At 38.3% G+C, this 19,291-nt stretch overlaps 1 protein-coding gene across 7 annotated transcripts in view; it reads left to right on the top strand.

Moving 5' to 3' along the window:
- The first annotated feature begins 1,873 nt into the window (after positions 1-1,873).
- CWC22 (CWC22 spliceosome associated protein homolog) overlaps positions 1,874-19,291 on the top strand; it is a 28,520-nt gene continuing 11,102 nt past the window's right edge. For 5 of the 7 annotated variants that reach the window (XM_027678425.1, XM_027678431.1, XM_027678432.1 and 2 more), the window contains exons 1-14: positions 1,874-1,929; positions 2,482-2,594; positions 5,306-5,373; positions 6,026-6,142; positions 6,245-6,502; positions 6,967-7,095; positions 8,885-9,053; positions 9,400-9,453; positions 10,346-10,481; positions 10,567-10,773; positions 10,894-10,956; positions 11,298-11,393; positions 12,374-12,455; positions 13,663-13,723. In XM_027678425.1, coding sequence (XP_027534226.1) covers positions 2,568-2,594; positions 5,306-5,373; positions 6,026-6,142; positions 6,245-6,502; positions 6,967-7,095; positions 8,885-9,053; positions 9,400-9,453; positions 10,346-10,481; positions 10,567-10,773; positions 10,894-10,956; positions 11,298-11,393; positions 12,374-12,455; positions 13,663-13,723 — 1,467 coding nt within the window. In that variant the 5' untranslated portion in view covers positions 1,874-1,929; positions 2,482-2,567. The other 2 variants (XM_027678427.1, XM_027678426.1) reach the window with 2 other exon arrangements.

Genomic DNA, 19,291 nt, shown 5'->3' on the forward strand with positions numbered 1-19,291 from the left:
TCATGACACCTGTTTACACAGTATGAATCAGGAAAAAGATTACTTTCACAGCAGAATGGGAAATCATAGAGCATTCACAGACAGGCAGTGGGTTCAGGGAATATCTAGTGAAAGCATTTAACAATTCATATTGTCAGAATCTGTACAACTGTCCTGATACATGCTGGTTTCAGTCTCCCGTGTAAGTGCCACAGTTGCAAATCATTTTGAAAGCCAAAGAAATCAAATTCTGTAGCTAAAAATTAGTTATAAGCAGAAAAACAAGTATGTACTTTTTCTGATTATTATTACTTAACATATCCTATCCATGTGTTGGTTTTGAGTAGGGATTTCTTGCTTTATTGATTATATTTCTTAGTATTGCAAAGTAAATAAGAGAGTTGACTTTTATGACTTTGTAAGTAAAAATATTATCTCTCAAGTGCAGAATATTTATATCTGTTATGATACACAATGTTAAGACAGCATTGCTGGCCTTTGGAAAAGTTTGAGAAAAGGTTTGTATTCATTTTGTTAATGCTTCAAGTGCTGAAAAGACTGGTAGATTAGTTTAAACCGAAGTGGTTCTGAGTTAAAGTGCTGCATAGCATGTGCAGTGATCTCAGTCATGGGGAGATGCTCCCTTTCTCTCACTCTTTTGTGAGTTCGTAGTTGAGGACAGAAGTCTTCTATGGCTGCACCAGATAAATCAGATCTGTCCAATCATCAATGTCCCCTCCTACATTGTGATTTGAGCATGTAATAATTGTTGCAATGAAAGCAGTGCTACAGGTGTGTTACATGATATGACAAAACAGAAGTACCATAATGTTGAGTAGAGAACAAATAAGTTGATTTAAAAACCTACAGAAAGAAAGAAAAAATTGGTAGCATTTTCCAACCTTGAGAAAAGTTTCACTAAATTATTTTTGAAAAGGAAAATGGCAAGTAGCATTTTCTGAGAATTGCTCCTACCTCCCTGCTATCTTCTACTTCTCAAGATATGGAGGCACTTCTGTGTCCCACTACATATGAAGGCACAGGAACTTGCACATGGACACAGGTGGGCGCAGCACAGCAGCACTGCCGCATGGCACTATTACAGATATCCCTGCAGGAACCATCTGGCTCTCAGCTAAGTTAATGTCTTCCTGACCCTGATCTGCTGTGTCCTATAAAAGTTTATTTTCATTTTCATTTCCATTTCTCTCACAAGAACCGAAAATTAACCAAAAGCACTTTAAGACCTTACGTAGCATTTTCCTTTTTTTTCTGCCCTCCCAATGCATTTAATTACTTTCCACAATCCAAACAAGTTTGCGTTTATAATAAGCCACAGGCCCTCTGTTCTTGTGGATTTGTGGTGCTGAATCGCTTTGAACTCTCAGAGGTCAACCCCCCACTCTAATACACAGGTGCCCTAAGAGCATTGTAACATTCAACATGGTTTATAGTGCACTGTGTATGTCCTGGAACATATTTCAAGCAGTACATGTGTAAGTGACAGAAGTGTGTGCTACAGTACCCAATTCACTCAGTGAATTCACTACATTTTACAGAGATGCTTGGGCAGGTTTCCATCCTTAAGGGACACCAGCTGACTGCTTGTTTGCTGTTATGCGTATGTCTGACAGGAACCTTGTACATTTGGTAACAACGGGGTGTTTTTTCCCAGACCCTTCACCCTAGGAGCAGTTGGCACTAGGGAAATGCAGGGCAAACCCAAGGGAGCACAACCCATGCTATAGAGCCACTCACTATGGTGAGTCACTCAGAATCACAGACCATGCCGCGTTGGAAGGGACACACAAGGGTCCGCAAGATGGCGGCGAAGACGGGCGGGATCGGCCGCGTGCGCGCGGGGGCGGGGCTGGGTGGGGGCGGGGCCGGGCCGTGCGCTCACTGCGCGCCGCCGGAAGTGACGCGGTTCGTGGCCGTGCGGGCCCGGAGGTGCGGGAGAGGGGCCGCGGGCGTTGCGGGGGCTGCCGGTGTGCGGGGTTGTGCGGAATCAGCGGGTGTGCGCGGGTCGGCCCTCACCGCCTTCCCCGTGGGACTAGGAGGAGCCCCCGAGCGCCGCCTGGCCAGGTGCGCCCGCGGGTCGGGTGGTCGCGGCCTCCCCTGCCGTGCGGGCTCTCCGCGGCGGGCGGAGGCCGCGGGCCGGGCGGTTCCGTGGCCCCGCGAAGAGCGCGGCCGGCGGAGAGACCCGGGCCGGAAGCCGGGCGGTGGGGTCGGTGGCAGGGCCTCGGCAGTCTCGCTGTGGCCTGGCAAGCGGGTCGCGGGCCCGGCTGTGCCCGTGAGCTCCCGGTGCTGCTCCACAGCCGCTCTCCTGCCACAGGGGCTGTGTGACAGCCAGAAAGCGGAATAGGCTAGAGTCGGGGGGCTGCTTGTTTTGGTTTAAGGATCTATATAAGCATGGCTTTAAAGAGCAAAATAAAAAATGCAGGTTCCGGCACCGTGTGCAGTTGAAAGATTTTTGATTATCTCATATGTGTTCATTCATAGGTGAAATGTTTTTCATATGCTGAATTCCAGCTTGGGTTGTCTGGTTGCTGCACGTTCAGAACTTCATAAAAAGGCAGGAAATCAAGATGAAGAGCAGGGTGACACAAGTAAATGTAAGTGTTCTTCAACCTGAACTGTAGAGTTTTATTATTTCCATGTTACTGGTAATTAGGTCTGTAGTTGATGTTATGTTACATCAAGCTTCCTGAATGCAAAGCAAGCAATAGCTGTAAATGACAGTAGCTGCTTACGAGATAAATACTACTAGTAAGTAGTAACAACTACTGTAAGAGTCAGTAAATTACAGCTATTTCTAGCATCTGTTGTCCTAACACTGAAAGTCCTGAATATTATTGGGATATAACGATAAAGTAGTTAGTCAAAACTGACTGAATGATGATGGCTCAACAGAGAACATAGGCATGTGGAGGAATGGAGAAAGATTAACAATGATCTTGAAAAGATAAAGCGACAGTAAGTAGCAGTTAATTTGGCAACTTTATGTCATACTATGAATGCTGAAGCTTTTCATTTTAAAAGCTGTGTGGTCCATTTCTGAATAGGTGGGAGTGATTTTTTTAGGAATGCAAGAAGAAAAAATTTAAAGTTATTTTTTAAAATTATCATTTAGAAATGCTGTGTTTGTACAGTACGGTACATTTGGGACAGGTTAGCAGAGCAATGCTATTCTGATACACTGCCTCAAATTTGGTATTTCTCTACCTGTGCTTCTAAAGTTTGACCCTGCATAGGCTTCCTTTTGGATCCAACTTTTCTGACTGAAGTGACTTTTAATAGGGATGCTTCTACTATTTTCCAATTTGGTGGTTGTGGTAGTGCTTCCTCATCTGTTAAAATAAGCCAGTTAGCAAGAGTTTTGGACTGTTTGGACACTTTCAGTTAATCATTGTGATCAAAATGGACAAGGAAGAAGGCTAACTTGTGGCAGAAAGGCTGATCATGAAGAGCTGAGAGGAACAAGTTCTTCTGCGAAGAGGTGCTTTTGCAAGGAGATGTGATAAGGCCAAATACAGAGACAGACATTACATTATTTTACTTCTGTGAACACTTGTGTTTTTGATTCTGCTTGGGCAAAGACAGATGATGTAGAACCCATGATAATGGATCATCCTAAAAAGATCCACTACTTCCTTCCCATCTGCTAAATAGGATTTAAATACAGTAAATGTTCCATGTTTTTTGAAGATTTTTATTACTGCTTTCTTGGAAGCTTAAGATATAGACTTGCATTATATTATTGGGCGGGGGAAAAAACCAATTTAAGGGCTTTTCTTAGCCTTGAATTCAGTCATCTGCTCTGTGGTATAATCCCGCAAATGACTATTGAAAGGGGAAGAAAACCTTGTAGAAAGTATGTGAATTTCTTGTACTAGCTTTGCCATCAAAGGTAATGTTGCCCTAAAATTAAATTGTTAGATGGACTTACTTTTATAGGGATGCCTGCTCCCAGTAATGCAATGCATTGGGTTTGTATCATTGTCTTGATGCAGGCAAGATAATACTGGGTATAATTTTAATACAATGTTAGAAATGTACCCTCAGAAAGGCAATATTCTATGATAAGTTATAGTGACCTCAAAAATGTAATTATTTATTTGCATATATGCACACACTCCCCAATTAAGTTTTGGAGATCATTGGTATAACAGTCCACCCTGGTCTGCGGTGACCTCCACCACCTGGTTTATGGAGGAGGTGTCATTGTATTCTAGTAACCAGCAGTTTTAACTGGTTCTCTGGTGGGTCAAAAGCTAGTGTGCCAGCATGTTGGTGGAGAGGGTGCCACTTCAACAAATGAGGTGAGAATTCCTGCAGGAAGTTCAGTCAAGGTGCACAAACAAGCCTTTTTGTTGACTTTCTGCATGAGGTGAGGTGTTACCTATTTCACAGTTAATCACTGTCTGACAACATGGTTTTGAAAAATGATAAATAATGTTCTGAGTGAAGAGAGGACCTTTGGAATAAAAGTACTGAGATTACAAAAACTGCTTCTTAACTCTACCAAAGTAGTTTTAAAACATCTTGAGAAATGTCTTTCTGTGTATGTTGTAGATGCTGTCGTGCTCTGATTTTTGAGTATGACTCCATACTTCCATATGTCGTATTCAGCCCATGGAATTTGCTGTGAACTGTTTAAGTGTGTATGACTTAAACAATCCCACAAATCTGCCAGATAGAACAGTGTCACTTAGGTGTTTATATATGAAGCTAGGAATGACTCATGAGAAAATAAATCATGGTTAAAAAAAGGAAGAAGATAGGGAGAAATTACTCAATAAAGGGGGTTTTTAGGAGAGAGGAAAGACACTCTTCAAACCAGAAGTGGTAGAATTTTGTTGATGGTGTTGCATGTGATGCAACAGAGTAAAATGGCATTTGGAAGGGGGAAGCAGGGAAGTGGTCTGTATACTCTAGCCCCCAGCAGTAATTGACAGCAGATGCCTTGAAAAATTTAGGAACAGGGCAAATATAAAAGTACTTGCCCACATACACTCCCACTCTACCTGTTGGCAGCTTCCTGAGCCAGATAAATTTTTTTTGTAACCTATGCGGATTTTTCCAGTGTTTGTCCAGTGTCTTGAACCCATTTGGCATCTGCAGCATCCTGTAGCAGAGAGTCCAGTACTTCATTATGTGTTACTAAGAGAACCAGCTCCTCTTGTCATAACTGACTGCCTTTAGCTTTATTTGGAGGCCCTTCTTGTAAAGGAGTAGGGAACTGAAGATGTGGTATGCTTTGTTCTGAAAGTATGTGTTCACAGTCATGCTGGGGCTTGATTTTTTTTTCTTTGTTTTCTTAAAGCATGGATCCAGCCATGAAAGGAAGGAAAACTACAGTTCCCGACAAGGAAGTTTGTCTCCAGAGGACAGGTACAGTGAGTTTTATACGTTTCAATTCTATATAGATATAGATATAGATATAGATAGACACCTCAAATAGTAATTTCGAGAAGTTAAAAAAATTATCAGGTTGTGTTTCTTTTTCTTTATTACCGTAACTGAGTGGTGAAAAGTAAGTGTAGGTTTAATAAAATATTTGCATGTCAATATAACAGTAATTAAATGGATTTATTACTAGAACTAAATATTTAAAAATCCTTAGCATTTAGTTAAATTGTCATGGGACTTGAAAATGGAAATTAGATGCTGGCTTTTTGCTTGAACTCACATATTGCTGATATCACAACTGTCGTTTTAGGGCAAGACTTTTGTGCTGCACAAGCAAAAGTGTGCATGGTGCTGAATTTACCTTTGGTATTTAATGTTATTAATGTTTAATATTTAATTTTAAATTCTGGGAGGAGCTTCCTTTTACAGAGCTTTGATTTTTGATAATTTTTTCCTGACAAGAAAGTATTGTAAAAGTAGACTCTTTTATTTGAGTGGTGCGTATCTTGAAACTCAGGTTGCAGAATTGGAATAGTTGTGCATTGTAACATTGTATTGTAAGTAGATATTGTATTAATACCATTGCTTTTCTCAGCCTTTTACTAAGACTTTTTGTGCCTTGGGTTGCGAGCAGGGATATGGAGCATGATGGGTCTCCGTCTCCCAAAAAGAGAAGACACTCTGATGACAGCAGATATGATCAGGAATATTCAAGAAGGGAATACTATGATGACAGAAATTCAGATGGAAGGTATCAAACCATTTCTTAATCGGTAATAAAATACTTATTTTAAAAAATAAAATGTGAAAACTTTTCACGAACCCTTGGGTTTTTGGGTTTTTTTCTTTTTAGAAGAATGGAAAGGGGGAGAGAGAGACACTATGACAGATGGGAGGAGAGAGAATATGATCGGAGGAAGCAGAGAAGATATTCATCACCTGATCGTAGGAGTCCAGAGAGGTCAACAGTTCAGAGCTCACTTACTCATGATGAGGCCACTTCAAAGAAGAAAAAAGAAGAAGTGGATCCAATCCTTACTCGCACAGGTGGTGCATATATTCCACCTGCCAAGCTCAGGATGATGCAAGAGCAAATCACTGATAAAAATAGGTGAGTTGAAAGTGACATATTAGTTTTTTTGCTGAAAGCAAAACATTTAAGGGTTTTAGAGAATGTTGGGAAAATGAGATCCATTTAGAGGGCTGTGATCATTGTTTTGAAGATATATTTTTGTCAGAAGAGAGAGAAGAGAATCGCATTAAAACTGTACTTGCTTCTGCTGCAAAATGTAAATGGAAAAGTTGGATACAGAATGTAGCTAGGGATTTTTTGGAACAGCATAGAAAGCTGAACATACTGGGTTGGTATTACATTTTGGTATATCAGTGATTTTCTAGTAGTTAAATGTGTAGGTGTGAACTAATCTTCATGTTTATGCAGTGAATATTTTCTTACCTGTTTTACTGATTAAATGAAAATGTGAATGTAAGTTTTATATATATATATATATATAAAAATTTACTCAGTGCTACTTAAAATTTATGCTTTAATAATTTGTGATGCCTTCGTAATAGCTTGGCATATCAGAGGATGAGTTGGGAAGCCTTGAAGAAGTCAATCAATGGTCTTGTCAATAAAGTGAACGTTTCTAATATAGAAAACATCATTCATGAGCTGCTTCAGGAAAATATTGTTAGGGGAAGGTAAGTGTTTGTATTTTAAAATAATTCTTTTGCTTTTCTGGTTCTATGTGTACTGTTCACGTGTACATCACGGTGTGTGCTATGTGTAGTGTATGGGGTCTGGTCAGATTTTAAAATTACCCTTAGGCTATATTGTCCTATGCAGAATAGTCCCTTACTTGGGAAAGGGATTGAATGCTTGGTGGAATAAAACAGCGCAACCTTTTCTTAAAGGTTTTCCCTATGTGTTTTACTTGACTTGCAATTTACGGTTGTCACTGGCTGTTTATTTTTTTAGTGCTGGATGTTTTTTCTCTGGGACAAATAATATTTGTAGTCAGTATTTAGCAATACAAATTTTACTACAGTTACCTGCCTATGTTGTTTATTGTTGTAATGTAGAGAAAAGATGATAATGCTACTTGAGCCTCGGTACTAGGTCATGGTGATTGTGCAACTATTGTGTGATGACTTTCCTTGCATTAATTTTGATGTCATTGGGGGTTAAATCTGAAAGTCTAAAGGAGCATGGGTTTCTTAGGTTGACTACCATTTAAACAAACAAAACCAAACCACCAACACAAGAATTAAGTAAAATCTAGAGAGTGAGCAAGTAGTTCCTGAATGTCATTCCTGTCAAAAGTAATAATGAATCTCAGGGATTTGTAGGACTGCTTTTTACTTGCCCACATTTTATGTCCCCGAAACATAATTTTCATACAAGCAATAGTATTTTCATTTAGAAATAAGCTTATTGAATGTTTGTAGAATATACTGTCTATGGAAGTTTTTGTGTGTGGTTTATAAATGTCAAAGTAACATAGATGGGAAATGGCACCACTTCCCTCCTTCTTACACTGAAGTCTAACTTCCAGATTTGCACAGAGGTGCATATAAAAGTAATGACATGAAGTTTTGCCTAGCTGTTAAGTAATTTTCTGAGTTTTTAAGTTGAGGATAAATAAGAACTGAAACAGACCAGTTTCAGTCTGTAAGAAAGAGGTAACTAATAGTTTCAAAGTGGAAATATTCTGCTTCTGTGCACTAGTATGAGATGAGTTCTATTCCATTTGTCAATTCCAAAGTAAGTAGGAATGAGGTCCCTAGGCTGTTCGTATTTAGTACCATGTAGGAGGTTTTTATGAGGATTTCAATAGACCACAGAGAAGATAAGATAGCTGGATTCCAGTGTGTACTTTAAACATTCACATTTGGAGGGCTCTTTTTTCCCCTCCCCCTCACCTATTTGTAGTGGAGTAATACAGCAAAAGTCAAATTGTGTGTGCTCCTAAGCATTACAATAAGCAAAATTGAGAGGGGGGAAAAATAAGCCGCAGATTCTTTTCAGACTTTACTCTTGATAATAAATGTAAGAGAGATCATTAGAATAATAAAAGAACTATTCTCATGAGCCCTGTGTTTACATTTATTTAGGCTCTAAATAGTAGTCTTTTATAATCAGCCTAACTTGGGGTTAAAAAAGGGATAATTGCAGGATACAAGATGGCTGTTTGCATGCTTAGCATTTTCAAATGTATTTCTAAATGAACAATATTTAATGGAAGATAAGGTACCATTTTAAGAATTTCTGAGTTCAGGCAGATTGGGACAACGTGTTTTGCCAAACTCCATTTGTGGCATGATAAACATTTTGAAAATGACCATTTGGTATCTTCCAACTATTCCAACTGCACAATACTGTTTTATGTGATAAGTACTTGTTATTGTTTACTTTGGCTGAACACCATTTGAATAAAAATGCTACGTGTCTTATTACCAGAAAAATCTTAAAACTTACCTATTTTTACAGGGGATTGCTGGCTAGATCCATTTTGCAAGCTCAGAGTGCCTCTCCGATATTTACTCATGTTTATGCAGCTCTTGTGGCAATTATCAATTCGAAGTTTCCAAATATTGGTGAATTGATTCTCAAGAGGTTGATACTAAATTTTCGCAAAGGATATCGCAGAAATGACAAGGTATGTAAAACGTGAAGAAGCAACATGCTGAAACTTGTCATTCTGCTGTGTTAACTGTCTATCAAGTGTGGTCAAATTACGTACTTGAAAGGAACACAACTAAGAGCAGTTGAGACCAGTCTTTAGTACATTTAGTAGTATTAGAGTATCTTGAAACTTTGACAACCTATTCTGGATTGATACTGTGATAGTTTTTTGGTTTTTTTTCTTTTTGAAAGTCTACAGTCCTAATTGCAAACAACTCATGACTTAATTTTATTGTGAGATGCACAAATCTATGGTATGTCTGAGTTAAAAGTTGGTTTTTTTCTGTATGTTAAAATTTCCTGGTTTATTTCTTTTGCAGCAACTCTGTCTAACATCTTCAAAATTTGTCGCACATTTGATGAATCAGAATGTGGTATGTTACTTTATGTTTCTATTCAATCCAAACCATATAAGGCTAATTTTTAATTTTAAGGCAGCAGTAGCCTAAGTGAAGATGCAATCCCTGCTCTAAAGGTTCCTGAAAACCTGAGTGTGGTGCCTACCTTAAGTTGTTAGGACCTCTTTAGAAAAGACATTGGTCATTGTTTGTGCAGTTATCATCACTTATCGTTACACTTATGCTCCACAGCTTCCCTAGATTTCATATGTATGTTTGGGCTACTATTCAGACAAGTCGTGATGCAAATCAAGGATCGTCTGAGGCTCTCTCCCACAGATCTTAAACAGAATTTTCTTGCAACAATTTGTGTAAGCAGAACTGGACTTGGTTACATCTAAACCAAATTTATGTCCAGCTCTATGCACCTTGTTTATGTGTGATAAATCAGGATACTCCAGTTTAAATAATGGCAAGAAGCAGTGTTTCAGGAATGCGTTGGGAATGTACAGCATTTTGGTAAAGAGGAAGCTAATCCAAGATGTGCCATTTGCTTATATGCCTAATCCTGGAAGAACTGATTTATTTATAGAGAAAATGCACTTGGAACTAGTTTCCGTAATGCAAGTGCTGGTTTATTTGCTTCTTGGAAATGCATTCTATTTTTTTCTTAATGGCAAAATGTTTTTCATTGCTTGCTTGTTCAGTAGCAGAGTCACATTTACTATGAAGTTGGTGTAAATAGAGGTGGTAAAACTATTTGAAATTTGGACTTCCTCTTAAGCAGCTTTGTCCCACTGCTGTTGCCTTGTGTTTGTGATTAGTGTGTTGTGACATCCTCAAAGGCTGTACAGATCTGTCAAGTAAATCACTGTGATGATAGTGTAACATTGTGCATTCTGATTATTTGCTGATATTCCTTTCATAGGCTCATGAGGTTTTATGTTTGGAAATGCTCACCTTGCTTCTTGAAAGGCCTACTGATGACAGTATTGAAGTAGCAATTGGATTTATTAAAGAGAGCGGGCTCAAATTAACAGAAGTTTCTCCTAGAGGTATTAATGGTAAGTATAGTTAGCCAAAACATGTCTTTTTGTCATTTGTATTTAGTAAATCCTTTTCATATTTACATTTCTTTCTTTTCCAAAGCAATCTTTGACCGTCTTCGACACATTCTGCATGAATCTAAAATTGATATGCGTGTTCAGTATATGATAGAAGTCATGTTTGCTGTACGGAAGGATGGCTTCAAGGATCATCCAATTATTCCAGAGGGATTAGATCTAGTCGAAGAGGAGGATCAGTTTACTCATATGTTGCCATTAGAAGATGACTACAACCCAGAGGATGTTCTTAGTAAGTTAGAAATGGAAGATAATTCTGTGACTGCATTCCCTGAGAAAACAAAATCAAGATTAAATATTCATTGCTTTCTTCAATTTGTATTTTAAATAAAGATTCTCTTTTGTTTTAAAGATGTTTTCAAGATGGATCCAAACTTTATGGAAAATGAGGAGAAATACAAAACACTGAAGAAAGGTAGGGGTATTCGTGTGTATACACATTTTATATGTGATATTTATGTACTTACTTATCTGTGGCATTTACTTATCCAACTGTTGTTGCCAACCTTATTATTTAACAGTGGGGGATATTTCTGTCCTAAACAACTGTCATTCAGTTCACCATTGTGTTCCTGCTATTCAGTGTTGTTTCTCCAATGGTGTTTTCCTTTAATTATGGCATACCTGTTTTTTTGCATGTGCCACGTTCTCCACCTGAGATATCCTTTCCCTCTTTAGGTGTTGGATCAGGGATTTTTTTGTAATGAAAATATTGTGGTCTATATTCCTTAATAATATGGGATACTCCTCTTTCAGAAATTCTTGATGAAGGTGACAGTGAATCTGAAGGAGATCAAGAAGCTGGAAGTAGTGAGGAAGATGAAGAAGATGACGAAGAGGAGGGTGAAGATGGTGAGTGTATAACTGGCACCTTACTAGTGATTTATTGTAGATTAAATGGGAAAGCTTACCTTCTTAGCTGTTTTGCAAAACAAAGATGTTCAAATGTTAAGGGATGTTTTCATCTTATTCTCGGATCTAAGTGTTTACGAGCAAACAGTATAAAAGTAATTGTCTTAAAACATTCAACACAGGCAGAAACAGAAAAGCAACTTTGCCCTGTTATTCTTGACAGTATCAGTTTTCTGTGAGAAAAGCCTTGCAAGCAATGTTTGTGCAGACTGCATGAGTAATTGAAAAGCCAGTCAAGTATTGTTCTTGTGGAATAACAGTAATGGATTTCCTTACTAGTTTGCTGGGGTATTTCACAGAAGAGCAGAGCTTCCAGGCTGATGAAAAGTATGATCATTCACATAACTTTTCATCATTTATGCTTCAAACTTCAAAAGACTGAAGGAATAGTGAATATCTTACAAATGAGTGTTCACAAAATGGTTCGATTTAGAACAGATTTTTCTACACTTACTGCAGGACAAAACAGAACTTTGCAGAATGATCTAACATAGATCCTACACATAATAGAAACTAAGAATTACCTGCTAAAATCAGGGGTGCAACATAAAGCATTGTATAGCTAAATTGTGCAGAAAACAGGTTGCTAATAATGTAGACAAGAAATGTTAAATCCAGAGGTTGCAGTGACTAAGTCACTGAAAAGTCTTTAAAAGAAGAATTTAAAAGTAGAATTATCCTGTTAAAACGATATTTAAATATTCCTGTTAGTTACAGATGAAGCAAATAACGATTTTTTTTCCTTATCTGTAAAAATAAAGATTAAAAAAATACGTAAACATGACAAGCAGTCCTAAATATTTCTAGAAAAATAGGGCGCTACAGATGTAGTAAACGATAAATAGAGCTCTGCTAAGAGATTGCTACATGTATCTTCCTTAATGTTTTGTTCTTTACAAAACCATGTTTTTCTTTTCCAGGCCAGAAAGTTACTGTTCACGACAAAACAGAAATTAACCTGGTCTCATTCCGTCGTACAATTTATCTTGCTATTCAGTCAAGGTAAATAGAATATGATTTGTACACCTATAAGTGTAGTTCTTTTGAAATGGGTGAACTCTAATTTTCTTTCTTTTAAAATTCTTTTTTAATATGAAATTTAAAAAAAAAACAATAAAGTAGGGAAGTGTTCATTATGGAGCCTGACCTGACTGTGTAAAGCAGACTCTTTCTAAGATAAATCTTGTTTGTTTCAAAATGTTTTGAGTAGTGAACTGGGACTTTTCTATGACTATTGCTGTAATCAGAATTTTCTCAGTGAATGAAAGTCAGTGATCTTTAGATTATACAGCATTTTAAGAATTTATGAAAAAAATTACACAGACACACTCAGAAATGCTGTAGATTTTCTCCACTTCTGAGAGGAGTTCTGCAGTGTGGTTCTCCTTAGGCCCATTAACATCTGCATTGCTTGGAAAATAAGTGTACAGATACCAACCCTGAAGTGTACTCTGTTTGAAGTTGTCTTGAGAATGAAATCCCCTTGCAGTACGTGGCACAACATGGTGGTTTAGCTCCTGTCTCATCAGGATGAGAGGGGAGATTGACCTGTTGCATGCCACTGAATTCCATCATTAAAAGTAGGCATGGCTCGTAATACTCTGCAGGTCTGAACTTGCATGAGGAGTGTGATAATGTAGTTGTGGTGTTGATCATTAGACATGTGAATTAATACCATACTGAGAGGTGTGAAAGGCTCTTACGTTTCTCAAAGTTGCTGTTAAATAGTTTCTTGCCATACTTGAGTTTGTTCATCTTTTACTTGGGTGAGAGGAGGTATTGGTGGTAGCTAAAGGCTTCCAGAACAGGAATGTAAAGAGGAGAGTGTGGTATATACTGCTTTTGGATCTTATGTGCAGTGCTTGCATTTCAGAGTGTTTGAGGATGTGCAAAATGAGCTCCTGCTTTTTAATGTTTTATGTAGTTTTGTAAGATGATGTAATAATAATGACTTGAGTCATCCTGTTCTCAGATGGTTCACAAATGTAATCAATTTGGATTAATTTTCAGATACAAACTCAGGAAATACAAATGTTTATTAAAACCCCCCACAACAACAATAAAAATCCAGCAAGTTAAACAGCTGAGATACTTTATTTCCAAATAGTTGAAGTTTCAGCACCAACAATCAATCTTCATATATTAATTCTGAAATGTTTTTAGCATGGCATATATTGCACAGATAATGAGAAGTATTTTTTCTATTCAGCTTAGACTTTGAAGAATGTGCTCACAAACTGCTGAAGATGGACTTCCCTGAAAGTCAGACTGTAAGCCTTGCTTCTTACTCTTTTTTGTTATTAACATTATTAAGAAACAGTACTATGGTAGTGTCTGAAATCCTTGCCCATGTTCTGGGACCTAGTCTGTATAGCAACCAGAGGAATGAGAGTGATTCCTTACAGCTGTTGCTCAAAATGAATTTCACAACCTTTGGAGCAAATAGACTGACACATATTTCATAGGCAATTTGTCTTATGCATTTGCTCTTTTCTGTCAAGCAACTCAAATGTTTGCTCGTAGCCTGTTTGAGAAGTTCTTGTTTGGACTGTTGAAACTTTTATCCTGTGACAAGAGTGTTGCAGCATGGCAGTCACTCTCAGAGTTCTGTCTCTGAAAGAAGGTGGGGTTGAAGATATTTGCAGACAACTGTAGACTTTATCAGTGGGGTTTGAAATTTAGCATAGTGCTAAAAGAGTGTGTTGTTTTGTTGCTTTCACAGTCTTCTTTGAATAAACAGTGTACTGAATTAAAGCAGTTTTGAGTATGATTGCTTTGCTGTAATCTTGTGGAGTATCAGATATAAGCTGTTTTGTTTTCAGACTCTGTAAGATCAATACAATTGGTATGTTTTCAAGTAAAGGAAATTGTTCTTCCTCTGGTACTTACATTTGATATTGGTAGAATGTAAATACCCATCTAATTTTATAAACAGCTTTTCAGTCAGCTGTAAGCTATCATCATGGGAGTTGCACTGGAGAGAGCTGGTAATTTCCTTGTGGCTTTAATTACTGTTCTATTTGAAACAATGTATGTAGTTACTAACCTTATTAGTATAACACTAGTGAGAGGAGATCTGGGCTATGGTTAGATGTTCTTTGAGAACTGATTTGCCCATGAGTTTTTCAATTCTTGTTCTATTTTGTTATTAAGCAATTTACATGGAAGTAAACTAAGAACTGAGAAGGGGGAGGGGTTTAACTAGTTCTCTAATTCTGTGCATGAAATGCAATACTAAGCACGCACAAGATTATAATTCCCAGTGAAGCATAACCTGAATAATTCTAAAGAGAAAAATAATTTCTAGCAAATCAATTCAGCTCTGAAGAACAGAGCTAACAATCTAGAATATAGGTACTACGTCATATAACAGTCATAATGCATAACACTACTTGCTTGTTAGATAACTGCTTAGAGAACTGGCATTTAATTTCATGGCAGTCTCTGTCAACTCCGAACTTCTGTGGGCAAAATCTGTTCAGAAAAAATAAATTTCAAAGGGAAGGAAGAAAACCTCAACAATTAGTATCAACCTACTATTCAGTACTAGTTTTAGGAATTACTGCAATTCAAGGTCCAAAACTGTTGCAAAACTGCATCTTCTTATCATGTGAGGCCTCTTCTTTGTGCTGATTTCTTTTTTCTCTAATAATCGTAATTACTCTCCGTCTCATTTGATCAAAGATGAGAGAGCTTTGACTTGCTCATTGTATAGAACTAAGCTCCTTTTTGGGGGCAAAAAGAAACTAAGAAGATGCTTCCTGATCATTGTAAGAGCAGAAGGAACAAGCAGTTATAGGCAATAAAATTATTCAAGGATTTGTGAGGCTCAAGTCTGTCCATGTGGATAAAAAAAACCTTAATGCACTCAGGAGGAAATTTGTTTGAATTAACTGCCAGTTTTTAAACTAGGAAAATCATTTTTTATTCTTTCAAGCTAGTATCTTCAAATTGAAGCCTTTGTTGAATCGATTCCCACTGTCTTCATTATCAGAATAAACCATTATTAAGTTTGCAGATGACACCAAGTTGGGCGGGAGTGTTGATCTGCAGGAGGGCAGGAAGGCAGAGGGGTCTGGACACACTGGATGGATGGGCTGAGGTCAACGGTGTGAGGTTCAATAAGTCAAAGTGGCAAGTCCTGTACTTGGGTCACAACAACCCCAGGCAGCGTGACAGGCTGGGGGAAGAGTGGCTGGAGAGCTGCCCAGGAAAAAAGGACCTGGGGATGCTGGTCAACAGCTGGCTGGATGTGAGCCAGCGTGTGCCCAGGCAGCCAAGGCCAATGGCGTCTTGGTCTGTATCAACAACAGAGTGGCCAGCAGAACCAGGGAAGTGATTGTCCCCCTGTACTCAGCACTGATGAGGCCACACCTTGAGTGCTGTGTGTGGCTGAGGGAGCTGGAGTTGTTTAGTCTGGAGAAGAGGAGGTCAAAGGGGACCTTACCGCTTTCTACAAGTACCCAAAAGGAGGTTGCAGCGAGGTGGGACAGGACCAAAAGAAATAGCCTCAAGTTCCACCAGGGGAGGTTTAAATAAGGTGTTAGGAACAATTTCTTCAGTAAAAAAGAAAGGTTGGTCAGTTATTGAAACAGACTGCCCAAGGAAGTGGTAGAATCACCATCCCTGGAAGTGTTCAAAAGATGGGTTTATGTGGCACTTGAGGTTATGATCTAGTGGAGAACATGATGGTGCTGGGTTAATGGTTGGACTTGATGATCTTAGAGATATTTTCCAACCTTAGTGATTCTATGATTCTTTACTATTACTTTTTTAGCCATAAAGCACCTTTTTCTTTTTTGGTCTGTTTTACTGAAAGCTTCATTAACTGCTGTGCAACACAAGCGTTTGTATGCTTAATACCAGCAATGGATCTGTCTCACAGCTCTGACTTGAAGAAAGAGGATTAAGGTTCAAATGGATAATCTACAGACTAGAACAACATAATACTGCTTTTTGGCATTGCAGTTTAGTACCAGCTGCTGAGGGGGATGTCAACAGTCCTCTGATTATTTTTTTAGAGAGGAAAGACATTCAAAGAGTTGAAATTCTTTCTTTTCTAAGTAAATTTTCTAGGAGTAGGTTTGCTTTTATTCATGTTACTTAGACCCAACTGAAACCTGCAGATCAAAAGTTGAAAAGCTTTGTTGTAATGTGTACTACAGCCTATGAGAAGCTGTTCTAAACAAGCCTTGCAGTTGCTTTTTTGGACATATGCTTAGTCTTGGCAGAGAACACTATTTCTCTTTTTTTAAAAAGTACTGTTATTATCTGTGTTAAAGCTACATTAATCCCATGCATTACTAAAGAAGACAATTTAAATAAATTAAAACTGTGGTTGGAGTATGGTATTATCATTTTTTCTGACTTCTGAACTATGAGGAAAGCAAACAAGCCCTACTGAAATGTCAGAAATAGGCTTTTTACATTATGCTTACCCTGAACAGATTTTTGTTGCCTCTGGTCTTGGAGGGAGTACATTTCAGTTTCTGGCATTTTTAGTTAAAAAAACCCCAAAGAGTTGAGTTTCCTCACAGTAATAAAAGAGTATGCTGGAGTGACAACTGCTTAGATGTAGAATTGATCCTTCTTTAAGAAAACATAGATTAGGAATATAGGGCTGTTTTCCTTTTTTCTTTCTTTTTTTGAAGATGGAAATGTCATGACTTGTTGCCCAGTCTCCCTCAAGGGTGGTGAGGACAACCAAAAAATTAAACCAACCATACATTGTTCTTGCTCTTTGAAAGTGGGCCTAAAAGGGTTTGGTTTTTAGGCTTGTCTTCATTTTTTTTACTTGTGATAAGAACTAAATTTGTGTACAGCAGTGCTTGAAACTTCACTCAGGTTAGAACCTCTTCTGTATCTGCCCCTCAATCTGGTATCCCAGACAAAAGTAATGGATCATGGGATTTTTTATTTTTTTTTACTTGAAATGAGAAAAATTATTGTAGGCACAGCCTTCTTGAAAGAATTATGTGTGCATCTGACACATCTTCATTTTTACAGGATGGTGTCACTTGCTCAAAGCAACCTTAGTTGGAGGGGTGGGAGTGTCAGTGTCTCATGTTATTTATGCATCGAGTCTTGAAGATAACAGAAGTACTTATGTTGACTTGACATTCAGTGAAAATGTTGTTCAGGAAACTGGTGTAGAGTGGGATGGTTTAAAGCTGATAATTCTATTCAGGTCAAATGGATGATTTCTTAGATTCATTGCTTTCCTTTCTAATTTGGAGGGTATTGCAACTGGTAGGTTTGGCATCTGCACCATGATTAGTTCACAGAGTTGCTACTGCCTGTAAAAGGTGCTCATCCCCAGGTAGATTTCCTGTCTTCTGAAGCAGGACTTTTCATGGGCCTGAGATGTGGAATCAGTCTGAATTTTCATAATTTATCAATTAAGAAAAAAGCATGTACAAGCCATATTGTGGTATATGTTGATGTTTAGAAAATCAAGGTATAGAATCCATACAGAATAAGCTTGTATTTGTGTGCTACTGATAGCAGGCATTAGCTAGAATTCTGACTAGACTTTGATCTTCTAAGCATGTATGTATGCATGCATTTAACCTAAGGGGATGGAATTGTTCAGATTACCTCAGTGGAATCACTTAAAATGAAGTTTTGCATGTGTAACCTTCAGGTGGAAAGAAAGAAACACTGTGGGGGTTTTATGTATTATTTCACCAGACTCTTTTGTGTGTGTTTGTGTGTTGCAGACTTGTAGCACCGTGAATGAAAAATATATCTATGCTTATATCCAGTTAATGATTCCTGTGTAAAAAGTTAAGTCTGATTTATGCGAGATTTTTGATTACCATATTCAACTTTAAGCATATGTTACTCTAAACATAGAACAAAGTTGGGGTAAAAAATGGTAAATAAAGGGACAAAAGTTGAGGAAGACTGTTAGCTGACCATGGGACAGACTTGGAGACAGTGTAGTAGCTGCCAAAAGCACTTCATATAGGTTGCGGAGAGGCCACCTGCTACTGAAACACCTTTCATAGCTTTGCCAGCCTTGGCTCCATGTGGTAATTTGACAAATAAGGAAGAAAAAGAGCACAGATGCTGGAAAAAATAGGCCTGTGTGATTGTTACACATATTAAAATATGCAGCAGTAAGCAAAGCTTTAGGGTAGTCAGAGGAAGTAAAATACACTTCAGTGAAATGAAAGAGAAAAAAGGAAAAATTTAGAGTCTGTAAAAGCAGTGCACATATATAAAATGTAAGGCACTCATTTCACGTAATTCCAGTTGCACATTGATTTAAATGAACCTATGTCCTTCATTAGGTTTGCTCCCAGCAAATCAATTCCTTTAGTTGTATGAAGAAACTCCTAGAAACCAAGGGTTGGCATTGATAGTCTTCTATTTTAAGAAGCTGCATTAGCTTACTGGGTGGGGATGTCTTGTGGTGGTTTCAGTTTGTGTATGCAATGGATGGAACAGAGCTGTGGGGTTGGCAAGGGAGGGGAGCTGCAAATGGCATCGCTGCCGGCTAGGGAGGGGAGTAGAGACTCCTCATGAAGGAGGTCTTCTCAGCCTGTGGGGCAGCTCCAAAATTCCAATCTTAGCTGAATGCAAGTCTTAAAGAAATTGCAAAAATGAGGAGAGAAAGATGGAGGGAGATGACGGGGGGAAGTACTAGCTGTAAAAAAGAACCCATGATCAGAAGGGAGTGAGAAAGCTGAGTTACTTTAGCTCTCCGTCTGCAGTGAACATAGCCTTTGGGTAAAGCTGAGAGCATATAGACTGGGCAGGATGTGCTTGTTTTTAAAATGGTAAAACTGGGGCAAAAAAAAGTCCAGCATTTTTGTCTTTTCCGGGCTTACCCT

The sequence above is a fragment of the Neopelma chrysocephalum genome, unplaced genomic scaffold, assembly GCF_003984885.1.
Source record: "Neopelma chrysocephalum unplaced genomic scaffold, ASM398488v2 Primary Assembly neopelma1_44, whole genome shotgun sequence".
Classification (NCBI taxonomy): domain Eukaryota; kingdom Metazoa; phylum Chordata; class Aves; order Passeriformes; family Pipridae; genus Neopelma; species Neopelma chrysocephalum.